Source organism: Oryzias melastigma, linkage group LG20 (genome assembly GCF_002922805.2).
Source record: "Oryzias melastigma strain HK-1 linkage group LG20, ASM292280v2, whole genome shotgun sequence".
Taxonomy (NCBI): Eukaryota; Metazoa; Chordata; class Actinopteri; order Beloniformes; family Adrianichthyidae; genus Oryzias; species Oryzias melastigma.
The window spans coordinates 25,932,744-25,945,540 of NC_050531.1; the positions used below are offsets into that span (position 1 = coordinate 25,932,744).

Genomic DNA, 12,797 nt, shown 5'->3' on the forward strand with positions numbered 1-12,797 from the left:
GAATGGAGCGCGTGTGTGTGGCTGCGGGTGTGTGTGTGCGTGCGTGTCCGGGTGCAGCTATCAGCTGACGGTGCTACACCGTCACAAAATGATGTTTGAAGCTGAAATATTTAAAAATCCCAGAATTGTTTGAACTTTTTCCTTTTTGGAAACAGTTAAGGGAGGGAAACCAAAAGTCTGAGCTGGAACCTCCTGAACGTGGACACGTCTGACTGACTGAAACAGCTGATCAGTCAGAGGTTGAGGGTCCAGAAACGCTTTTCATGCCTTCAGCTGACGGACGCAGCGCTCGCCGACCGCTCGGTGTTTTCCTGAAGCTGAAGTGGGGTGCTTTCCTGCTGTTTTTCCGTCCTGGTGTCCGTGTGGGGATCTCCAGGTTCAGCTGGAAAGCAGAAGGTCACAGCTGCATTTGGGGGTGGAGGAGGGGGATCCCACTTCCCATCCCAGTTTGGAATGACCCCACCCCCCTCCTTTCCCAGCCTGTTCTCCGGGTATTCCCTCTCTGGGCTCAGACTCCCAGCGCCTCACTTCATGCCAGCATGACTCACTTTGCGGCCGCGGCGCCGTGCGTGTGCGCCATTGCCGGCCTCATCAGAGACCTGAGGGGCCGGCTCAAGTCGCTGCGGCGGCTGCTGCTCACCAGCCGCCGTCCACGCCCAACCTGGAACTTCCGAGGAGAGCCCTTCCCAAAACCGGAGCTGGAGAACTGGAAGCATGTGGGCTCCTTCCTGAGCTGTCACACAGCGGCTGTGAGTACCCCCCCAGCATCCCAGCATGTTGAAGTGACTGTCGGAGCAGTCTGAGGGCGCTCTGACAGCTCTCAGCAGCAGAGGTTCAGCGTGGAGCTGTCAGATGCTCTGTGATTCTCGGCTGCAGATAAGCTCTTCACTGAGGTTTAGTTTTCTCCTGACAGTCACAGGGCTCACCGCCGTGCACGTGAGTGTGTGATGGGCATCAGGTTGCGGCGTTGCTCTCCTCTGCTGCACTGACGTGTGCAATCATCAGACCTTTGTTCCAAATAAAGAGAACAGAATAGTCTGGATGGTTACAGTCAGACGTTGAAGTGAGTGGATCCTTCTCTCATGGATCAGCTGTCACTACCAACAATAATAAGGTCATCTTCTCCAATTCCTAGCAGCTGTTGTTACGCAACATGTAGGTGTAAGCACAAAAACATCCTGAAGCCTCATGAATGCATGATCAGCTCAGGTGAAAATGTGGTTGAAACCTAATTGTTCTGTTTCCTTTGAGCACGACGATGATGTGCAGGATGTTTGCTGCAGCAGATACATCGCTGACTCCATCTGTCACTTCACACCAATGTGGCTTCCTTTAAGAAGCAAAGTCTTCTTCTATAAATCCTCAACATCTCTGACAGAATAGAATAGAATGCTGCATTGTAGTGCTGCTACAAATGATTATTTTAATAGTTACTAATCATCGACAACTTTTTCAGATTAGTCAACAAATCGCAAACTGGATGTAAAACACACATCTGAACCGTCATTAACTTTAAGCTAACTAAAAACTAGACATATAGCATTACCTGTGATAATACTAGTGTGAATGCTGGAAGATGAATTTGGTCACTGAAGATGCGGAAATTAATAGATAAAAACACTGAAGTGGAAAACGCTGAAGCTGATAGCCTGCTAAAATATTAGTTAAATGCCAAATTAGCCTTATAAACTGAAACAATCCTAAATTAGCCAAAATAGCTAGCATGTTGCTGAAATATTAACCAAAATAGCCTAAAAAACTAATTTGGTATTTAACTTAAATGTTAGCAGGCTATTAGCTTCAGTGTTTTCAGCCATCAATTTCAGCATCTTCAGCTATCAGCACTAGCTTCTTCAGCAGCCAAATTCAGCTTACAGCATTCACACTAGCACATGGTTAGTCATCTAATGAGAAAAAATAATCTGTGATTAGTCGACTATTAAAATAATCGTTTGTGGCAGCACTATCTCTGAAGGATCTCAGTTTTTGGAGTATTTGAAGTTTTTCTCTCTCTTTTTTAAGAAATGTTGAAAAATCCAAAACACTATAACAATTTCCTAAAAACTGACAGCTTTCATCCCAAAACAGTTAATGCAGCTGAAAGAAGAAGCTTTCAATGTGCAGAAACATTTACTGAAGGCTGTGAATCTTGTGTTTTAAAAAGAAATAATCTAACGAGTTAGTTTTCACTGAAGTAAAATGACATTTTTGGATAAAAAATCCTAAATTTAGAATTTCTTGTTGTTCAGGACTACAGTAATTTATTTCAGTGTGTTCTTGTAGTCATTCTGTCTGAGTGAGCTGTGAGGCGTCTGCCTCATGTCCGTGGTGTCCTCCAGCATGGAGGTGAACCCCACACAGGTGAAAGCTGTTGTTGTGTAACTTCCTGTTCCATTTGCGTAACCACCACAAGTTCCCCTCATGGATGAGCAGACTGACAGAAGTGGTCCTGAAGGTCCGCCCCCCCGCGGGCTCAGACCCGTGCTGGGTTTGTGTAAAGTGTCGACTGCTGTGAGCAGACGCTCCTAACTGGATCAGTCTGCTCTCTGTGAGGCTCTAATTCGATCTGAGGAGTGTGCATGTGGAGGTTTGCAGGAGCACGTTAACCTGCTAATACCCACTTCTGCCTGTCCAGATAGTTTCATGAAGAACCGGATCAGTTTATGGTGAGTTCAGGAGCACAGATGATGGAATTGCTTCAAACACTCACTGAAATTTAGTTTAAGTTCATAAAAATTGAGAAGTTCAAATGAAGAAAAAGGATGTGGAATGATTTAGCGGAGTTGTTGAGATTCAAGCTAACATTTTAAATTCTGGAATTTTGCTCCTGAAAGATTATTAAATCTTAATTCTGTGATAGAGAAAGAAGGAGCAGCAAACAATGAGCAAAAGGAGGAAAAATTCCCTCCCTGCTCTCCAACTACTAAAAAAATGAAGACTTTTTATGAATGTTCTGTGTTCTGATGATGAAACCTTTAATGGTTTTATAAAAAAATACATTTAAATAAATTTTTTAATATAAAAATAGTTGAAACGCTAACAGCTTTTTCCCCGATTTTCATGTCGGTGAGGTAAAAATCCACATTTTCATGTTACATTTTGAATTGCTCTCGGTTTCTTTGGCAGCAGTGAGATGAGAAAAGCCGTGTTGGAATGAGGGGAGAGAGTTTGTTGTTTTTGTGGGGATGCTCGTGCATGATTTGTTTTTTAAAAGGCTTCCCACATGGAAGCAGGAGGACGCTCTGATTACTGTCTCCGTGAGGCTTAGAGATGCTGCTGAAGTTCAGACCTCTTTATCATGTCATACAAACATGCTCAGAACAAAGACGGAGAAAACAAACCATCCTCCTGTGAGACCTGAACTACGACTGAACTGAGTCTTAAGAGTCAGACTCTTGTTTCAACTAAAATGTCTCAGTTTTTCAGTTACAAAAGCAAAACAATCTTATCACTCCCATGAATTTAAGGGACACCATCCAAGCATCTCTGCCAAATCCAAATCCCTGAATAATCAAAGTTCAACTGGTTTAACTTTCAACAGCTAACCAATGGCTGGGGATTTTGAACGTAGAGCCCAAAAAGGCCATAAACCTTTCAGTAGCTACACATGAACGTATGAGTTTAGAACCAGGTGTTCTAAAATGCACTTTTCTGCACGTTTACATAGACTTATTCTTGGAAGCGGTCACTTCAACGTGCGTTGCTGAGGGCGCTGTGATCGTCGCTCAACAGTTAGAGCCTGAGTGGAGATGCCATGGTTTTACTCCCCCTTCCAGTAGGGGGCAGTAAATCCTTTGTTCATTCAATCAATGAAAGAAGAGTGTGTTCACATAGAACAGAGGCAGTCCTGTGGAATTTAGTGCTTTTTGTGTTTTTTTTTTTACAAATTTAAATTTATTAGATAAATTTAACGTCAGATTATTGACCCCTGTGGCCTGCCATGATCCTAAAACTCCACACTAAGCTAACAGGAAGCTCGGAGGCCTAAAAAAATAAAACCCCTGGTGATCTCGTGTGTGGGTGGAGTCGGAAAAGCTAACTTTTTTTCTTTTTTTTTATTGTAAGAATATTTCAGTTTGGTGTATATTTGCTGTTTTGTAGACCTAATGTTGTCGTTTGACTCTGAGTCATCTGAAGTGACTAGATAGTGAGGTTACAGTGTTGGTGCTCCAGCATATTTGGTGATCACACCGATGTGTACCGTGCTCGTGTTCTCCTGCTGTACTGAGGAGGAGCTGCATGACAATCAGAACTGTAGCTGCTTTTGGATTGAATTCTTTTCAAAGATTGTTTTTGGCAACATGCGAGCTGGTAGACTTAAGTGATGTTTTTTTTTTAGCTCCTGTGAAAGTGTGTAGTGTGAAACCACACAAAAGGAAGGTGTATTTTGAAAATGAATCCTCTTGACTCAAACTGAGCCTAACCCTGACTGCTTGGTGCCAAAACTTAAACCTGAAAAAAGTTCAGCTATTGTCATAAAACACAGACATGTTCTTGTTTCAGTAAGAAAAACCCTTACACCACATGTGTCAAAGTTGAGGCCCGGGGGCCGGATCCGGCCCTCTGGATCATTTTATTTTATTGTTATTAATGAGGCGATATTTTCTTGCACTTATTTCTAACTTGTATAATTTTGACAAAATATATTTTTATGGAGAGTAAAATATTGACAGTTATTTAAGGTTTAAGTTGATTTATTCTGGAATAATATTCCTGACTTTATATTATTTATAATTATGTTAAAAAGTTACAGTTTTAAAGTTTTATAAATTGACATTCTGCAGTTTTTTGGACTATTTTGGCATTTAGTAAGATTTTTAGGCTATTTTGGAGTTTAGCTAATATTTCAGCTACATGCTATCTGTTTGGCTAATTTAGGCTTTTTTCAGTTTTTAGGCTTTTATAAGTAAAGGTATTTTTTCAGCTACATTCTAGCTGTTTTGGCTAATCTATGTATTTATGTATTTTTTTAGGCTAATTTGGCATTTAGCTAATATTTTAGCTGGCTATCAGCTTCAGCGTTTTCAACTATCAATTTTAGCATCTTCAGCGGCCAAATTCAGCTTACAGCATTCACACTAGCATTATCACAGGTAATGTTATATATGTAGTTCATCATTATGATACAAAGTTATGGTTTTAAAGTTTTAAAATGTAGTTTTAGAGTGTTCAGTAAATGTTTATCCTGTTCAGCCCACGACCTAAGATGTGTTTTGGATTTTAGCCCCTTGTACGATTGAGTTTGACCCCCCCCTGGCCTACAGGCTTTTTCTGCGTTCACACTCAATTCGATTTACTCTGTAAACTCTTGATATATTATACAGTTGATCACATCGACCTTATTTTGTCATTTCTGTTGATGACATTGTGGAAGTTTGGTGTTTCTTTTAAACTTTTTACATGAGCTGTGTCGTTCCTCAAAGCCTGTAATCATCTGAAGAATCTCTGAGAGGTTTCTGTGTTGGGGATCAAACCTAGAATTATGCTGTGAAGGATGAGAGCAGAGCGAGCAGCTGCAGGTGTTATTGTTGGAGCTGTGCAGTCAGGGAGCTGATTGTCTTCAGCGTGAGAGGCGGGTGGATTTAAATAGTCTTCAGAGGAGGGGAGCTGGAAGCTCTGAAGACTCGTCATGAGGGAGGATCCATGCCGGCTGCAGCTCTACCTGTTAGTGAGCCTGAAGCTCAGGAGCCTGCAGCTTCAGTCCAGTGATTAAGAGGTGCTGTGAGCATCCTGTCGCCTCGGCTCTGATCCTCCATCTGTGCTCTGACTCACAGACGTTATGATCCAAAATGTCAACACTCCCAAACGTTCCTCATTGTCCTGAACAGCTCAGATCTTCTCAGAACAGTGACAGCAGAGGGGATGACGTGCAGCCGGGTGAGCTGTTTGTTTTATTGTGCAAAGACGGTAATCTTTGTTTAGGAACGTCTGGTGGACTGAACTTCATAGCGTTATCAGGACCAGCATCATTTTATCTGGAAGCATCTGTTCTGAGTGAAGTTTGAGTCTGATGTTGAGTCTCCTCCTCCTGTGAGCTCTCAGGAGGATGTTTGCTAACCTTCAGCTCGTGATTGAGGCCAGCAGAAGCACAAAGACACCGTGTGTTGACGTGTGAAGGAGACCACACGTGTGTGGAGTGGATCTCTGGTTGACCTCTTTTCGTGCAGTAGCTGCTGAGCCTCCTGGAGCATCGTGGAGGACGCGCCTCCTGTCGGTGTTTTGACAGGATTTCATGAGCTCCTTGTGGAAGCTGTTGTGGTGAAGGAGTAACAGAAAGTTCTCTTTTCGCCGGCGTCCTCACACCTCTGATGAAATCGGCACAGCAAACACTCGCTCCACTCCAGTCTGATCAGGGAGACGCTCCTGCTCCTGCAGGAGGTGCAGGTGGATGATGTTGACTGTGACCCCAATAATGTCACAGACGGGAGACGTTCTGCAGAAGCCCCGCCCTCTCCGGTTCCCCCGAGCAGAGGAGAGCTGGGAGTGAGGAAGAGGGAGGTGCAAGCCAGAAAGGAGAGGTGAGAACAGTTCAAATAAAGATAGAAAAAGTGAGAAAGTAGGAGGTAACGAGGGAGGAGGGAGGAGGACAGCTCTCTCTGGGAGAGAGACGTGCTGTCAGGGACGAGCAGAAGCCGCTCATTCTCCTCGCTGTCGATTCCCGGGAACATGATAACGCCGCACAGCTTTAGACGCCGCCGGGACTACAGGACCCACAATGCACTGGGAGACCTGGGAGAGAACGAGTGTCCGGCCCGGGATCATCAGGTATTTGTGGGAGGCGGGTCTTTTGACCTGTTCAACTGGGGGCGGCGCTGCAGGTCGGGCGCCATGTGGAGAGCTCAGTCATTCATCCTCAGTCAGGGGGCGGGGGCAGGTGCTGTGGGTGGCTCCATGACAACCGCATGTCCATCTCTGCGTGAGTGGTAGTTTCCCGCTGAGTGGTGACGAGCGCTCGCAAAGCTGGCTCAACCTGTTGGTGAGTCACGCAGGAACGAAGCAGCCAGACGCCGCCGTCCTCCGGACTCTGTGCCCTTCAAAATAAAACCCAGAGGTAAACTTCTTCCTGTGACCAAACGCTGCTGGACCGGTTCAGACTGGAGCCGTTTGTGGAGGCTGAGCCGCACTCAGGCCGCACCCTGTGTTGTGATTCGGTGGCTGCAGTGCATCATGGTCTAATGAGGCTTTGCCATCGATCTGTTGACGGCTCTAATGGCTCACATTTGAGTGGATCAGAGCTGCTAATTCACTTTGGGTGCAGGAGCTCCTGCTGTGGATGTGAGGAAGCTGACTGTGATGATATGTGGAGTCCACTTCAGGCTGTTTCAGCATTTCCTGTGGAATCAGGCAGACATTCCCTCCTTTAGGAGCTCCAGCTGATGTGCTCAATCTGGTTCATTTGGGATTATTAACACCTAACGATGCCATAATGATGAGAGAAGACCAGGAAGAACATTTGAGTTGGTCTGAATTCAAAGTAAACCAGTCAATAAAGAATAAAAATAGTCAAGTTTTAATCCGTTGGAGAATCCGACTCCTCAATGAAAACTTTATGCCCCTGTTCTGTTTAATGTTGGTTCGCTGACTCTGTGAGGAACAGTTACATTTTAGGGAAAGTCCCGCAGGTTAGGAGGCGTAGAACCTACTGGAATTATGTTGATCATACTAGCAATTAAAAAATGACAGTAAATCAAACACTGGAGCTCCGGAGTTTAAGGGTTAAAGGCGTCACATCTTGACAGTATAGTTGATGGAAATGGTAATCCTTCGTTTGACATCATCTGATCCTCTTAGCTCTTCACCTCCACAACCTTTTATTCAAAAAAAAGAATGAAGGAAAAGGGTTGTGTCTGCAGTAAACTGGGATCAACAATCAATAAATTTTATGATCTTTTCTTGTGCAAACATTTGCTGCACAGAAGCTCATCTGAGCCTGGATCTCAGACCGTCCACGCTGAAATTTACCAACACCTCCTCTCAGTGAGACGCCTTCGTGAACTTTAAGAGAGAAGCTCTTCATCCACAGTCAGCGACCCGCAGGAATGACCCAAAAGACCCATGTTCTGTTCAGGTTCTACTGTTTATTCAAACTCAATCCACCAACAACACAAGAAAACTGCAGACAAATACAATGAAGTTCATGAAAGCATTTCAGCCAAACAGAAGCTTTCTGTTCGTTTTAAATCTTCTTTGAATCTCGATGTTATTTCATTTATTATCTGACAATATTTAGCCTTATCTGAAGTCAGTCATATGCTTAAAAAATTTAATTCAGCTTTCAAATGTTTGTAGTGTATACAAATGTGATATATTTGTAAAGAAAATCTTTTAATTTAGCATAACTTTCACATTAAGATGCTGCATGACCTCTAAAATGTATAATTGTTGCTCATTATGACCCTTTTTGCATTTGACTGTGAGGTTTTCTATAAAAACATGAATCCAAGAGGAGAAAAGCTTCCCTGAATGATGCAGGAGTTTAAGAGTGTTGCTGCTGTTTATTTTATAATGATTATATTTGAAACTTTATTTAGTTGTTTTTGCAGAAACTTTCAAAGTGAAAGTGAGATTTTGTGTTTTTGTTGTATAAAACAAAGTTAAAAACACAAAGTGAAGGTCAGACCTCCCAACCGGGCTGGAATTGAACAAAGTGTGACGTTCATGTTGTGTGTTTGTGTTGCAGGATGATGTGTCCATCAAAGAGATCAACATCACTCATCATGTGAAGGAGGGGTCAGAAAAGGCCGATCCTCGGCAGTTCGAGCTCCGTAAAGTCCTGGGACAGGGCTCCTTTGGGAAGGTGATGTTTGTGTCGGAGTCTGTCAGCTGGTGTGGCTGAGTGGGCCTGAAGTGTGTGCATAAGTGAGGGGTTCATTTCCACTCCATTCCCTGTCATGTTGCCCTCGTGCTGGTGTTTGAGAGGCTGTTGCCATGGAGACGGTGGAGGGGTTTGAGGGCCCTTCACTGCCCTGGCGGGTGCGGCTGTCTTTATGAATGAACAATTCCTCTCCCATCGGGCAGGCTGCCTTTGCATCTGTTTGTCTACATGAGAGGATCTGAAGAAGGAAGTCAGCGGAGATACTGAGAGATTGACACAGTCTGCACACCAGGACTACCACTAATCGACATCTGATCGACTATCAAAATAGTCAATCAGTCGTTACTTTATGTTATATGGAGTCAGAGAGTAGTAAACTTGAAAGTTATAACGGAATTCTACTAGATTTTTGGACTATTTTAGCATTTATTAAAGTTTTTTAGGCTAATTTGGAGTTTAGCTAATATTTCAGCCGCATGCTATCTACTTTGGCTAATTTAGTCTTTTTTCAGTTTTTAGGCTAATTTGGAATCTAGCTAATATTTCAGCTGCATGCTAGCTAGCTATTTTGGCTAATTTAGACTTTTCTTTGTTTGTTTTTTAGGCTGTTTGGAGCTTAGCTAATAATTTAGTAGCGTGCTAGCTGTTTTGGTTGATTCAGGATTTTTTTCATTTTTTAGGTTAATTTGGAGTTTAGCTAATATTTTAGCTATATGCTTGCTATTTTGGCTAATATATGCTTTTTTTTATTTTTTAGGCTTTTTTGGAGTTTAGCCAACATTTCAGCTACATGCTAACTGTTTTGGCTAGATTAGGCTTTTTTCAGTTTTTTAGGCTAATTTGGCATTTAGCTAATATTTTAGCTGCTTATCAGCCTCAGCGTTTTCAACTATAAAGTTTAGCATTTTTATCTATCAATTTCAGCATCTTCAGTGGCCAAATTCAGCTTCCAGCATTCACACTAGCATGATCACAGGTAATGCTATATATCCAGTTATTAGTTAGCTTAAAGCTAATGATGGTTAAGATGTCTGCTTTACATCCAGTTTGCACATGACCCGATTAGTCGACTAATCAGAAAAAATAATCTGTGATTAGTCGAATATTAAAATAATCATTTGAGGCAGCACTACTGCACACGCTGATACCTCGCGCTAGAGGCATCAGCTGTTGACCTGAATGACGTGTGTCTGTTCAGGTGTTTCTGGTGAGGAAGATCACCGGACCGGACGCTGGTGAGCTGTACGCCATGAAGGTCCTGAAGAAAGCCACGCTGAAAGGTAGACGGGTTGTTCTGTGTTTTTGAGTCTCGAGTCATTGTGGTACCACAGCAGCCCCTTCAGAAGAATGCTGGAGACTCTGGTTTTGGTTTAACCCATCCATCCATCTTCAAAACCAGAATCCTTTTCAGGGGTTGCTGGAGCTTATCCTAGCTACTGATCACTCAGCGGTCAGACCAGTCTGTTACTGGAAAACTACCAAGCAGAAAGTTATAAGCGTAATATAAAGCTTTTGTTGATGAGTTCCTTCAGATTTCATCAGCAGACTTTCACTCTTTTTGGAGAAAAGCTGAATCTGGAAATGTTCATGAACGTGTGTCCTTTTCTTTCCGGGATTGTTGCCAAGTTTGTCATCATTCTCCGGTTATTTCTGCGTGTAGTTTCTCGGTCTCATCTCTGTTACTCATCAGCTTCCATCTGGGAGCTCCTCCAGCCAGAATAGAACCTGCATAAGAGAGGCTGATGTCTTTTTGCTCCTCTCAGTTTGTTTGTTGGTGTTTCCAGTGCGCGACCGCGTCAGGACAAAGATGGAGCGGGACATCCTGGTGGAGGTCAACCACCCCTTCATCGTGAAGCTGCACTACGGTGAGTCAGGCGTCAGAAGGAGCTGCCGGCATGATGCTGCAGGTCTCACAGCAGTGTCTCTGTGCAGCCTTTCAGACTGAAGGCAAACTCTACCTGATCCTGGATTTCCTCAGAGGAGGAGATCTCTTCACGCGTCTCTCCAAAGAGGTAAACCTGAAGCTTCACAAATCTTTAGTAAATCACCCAGGTGACGCTTTATTGATTCAAAAACAAACTAATACAGTAAAATTATTCAAAATTTATGATGACAAGTCAAAAATACATATTTAGAAATAAAATATATATATATATATATATATATATATACAGACTCTTTTTAAAAAAATAATCATAGAAAAGTGTATTCTTTTCTAAATTCTTTAAAAACATTTCATAAAATATAGATTCAGGGCCTGTTGTTTAATTCATTTAAGTATTTGTGTTTATTTGTACTTAAATTTGGGCTCCAGCTCATAAAACCCACAAAAACAGGATTTCATAAAATTAGAAATCTTTGTAGAAATCTGTTTACTTCTCAGTGTTTTCAAAAAGATAAAGACAAAGATTCAAATCACATCAAATCAATCAAAATAAAGTATTTTTAAGCTGAATTGTTCATTTTCAATACTTCAATACTACGGACAGGGCCCAGGTCTTACTAGAAGTTACGAGTTTGAATTTTAAGACATTTTTAACCGCTGGACGAGGCTGTAGCTTGTTTTGAGTTTTTACATCAAAGATTCCGTGCATTTTTGTAGTTCTTTGTTTTTTGCCAAACGCATTAAATCCATGTGCAGATCTGATGAAGCACACACCGATGCATGTTTCCGTGTTTGCTACAGGTAATGTTCACAGAGGAAGATGTGAAGTTCTACCTGGCAGAGCTCGCTCTGGCTCTGGACCACCTTCACAGCCTCGGCATCATTTACAGAGACCTCAAACCGGAGAAGTAAGCAGACCCACACACACACCTTTACCTCATCACACCTGAAGCTCCGATCCAGATCCATTAGTAGATTTCAAAGTGATGCTTCTGCTGCTCCTCACTCTGCGTTTCTGTCATTCCAGCATCCTGCTCGACGAGGATGGACACATCAAGCTGACCGGTGCGCGTCCCTCTCCTGCGTCTTTTGTCTTCTTCGTCTGTCACTCGTCTCTCATCCAGCTTTCCCTGTTTGTGTGCTCAGACTTCGGCCTCAGCAAGGAGTCGATCGACCACGAGAACAAAGCCTACTCCTTCTGCGGGACAGTGGAGTACATGGCTCCAGAGGTGGTGAACAGACGGGGGCACACACACAGCGCCGACTGGTGGTCCTACGGTGTACTGATGGTGAGAAGATGCTGCCCCCTGCTGGCTGCTGTCAGACCCGTTTGTCAGCCTTTATCTGCATCTCTAAAGAAAAATTGATGTGAAAATGTATCCAGACTGGGATGGAACTTTGTGAAACTATCAAAAGATTTCAAATCCTCATGTGAAACCTTCTTTCTTCCAGTTTGAGATGCTGACGGGAACGCTGCCGTTCCAAGGAAAAGACCGGAAAGAGACGATGACCATGATCCTTAAGTGAGTCGCAGCAAACACAGGAGAGTTTAAGAAGAAGGAGAGCTGAGGATAAATCCAGACGGAGGATTCAGAGCAGGACGCTGCAGAGTGCTGACCTCGACACGTTTCAACGTGTAACCTTTCAGAATCCTCACAAATATTCTGAACCATGTCGCCTCCTCCTTCAGCTCTTCTTTTCTCCATCTTCACAGAGCCAAGTTGGGAATGCCGCAGTTTCTCAGTTCGGAAGCTCAGAGTCTACTCAGGAACCTGTTCAAGCGCAACCCCGGAAACAGACTAGGTACCACACCCGTGCACAAAGCATGCTGGGATGTTACTTGGAAAATAAAGCAAAAGTTCTTTGTATCCTAAATTGAAAAAGAATAAAACTGAAAGGCGTTTTAATTATAATATTTTAGGAGCAACAGAATACAAAACTTTTAAAAGAGGAGCAACAAACGAAAAACACAGAAGTTAGGAGGAGATCTAATGATGCTAACTGACTACAACGAGGAGCTTTAGGGAGGCGGAGTCTCTCAGATGTTACAACGGGCAATTCTACTCTTCTTCTTTTCCTTTGGGCTTTTCCCTTCAG

At 43.1% G+C, this 12,797-nt stretch overlaps 1 protein-coding gene across 3 annotated transcripts in view; it reads left to right on the plus strand.

Annotated features, from left to right (window-relative positions):
* The window catches only part of rps6ka3b (ribosomal protein S6 kinase, polypeptide 3b), a 59,930-nt gene that overhangs the window by 33,706 nt on the left and 13,427 nt on the right, over positions 1–12,797 (plus strand). For 2 of the 3 annotated variants that reach the window (XM_024292682.2, XM_036217422.1), the window contains 9 exons: positions 8,681–8,797; positions 10,014–10,095; positions 10,600–10,680; positions 10,748–10,827; positions 11,502–11,608; positions 11,728–11,765; positions 11,847–11,989; positions 12,153–12,223; positions 12,415–12,503. In XM_024292682.2, coding sequence (XP_024148450.1) covers positions 8,681–8,797; positions 10,014–10,095; positions 10,600–10,680; positions 10,748–10,827; positions 11,502–11,608; positions 11,728–11,765; positions 11,847–11,989; positions 12,153–12,223; positions 12,415–12,503 — 808 coding nt within the window. Of the gene's footprint in view, positions 1–6,525; positions 6,766–8,680; positions 8,798–10,013; positions 10,096–10,599; positions 10,681–10,747; positions 10,828–11,501; positions 11,609–11,727; positions 11,766–11,846; positions 11,990–12,152; positions 12,224–12,414; positions 12,504–12,797 lie in introns of those variants that run through there. The other variant, XM_024292683.2, reaches the window with a different exon arrangement.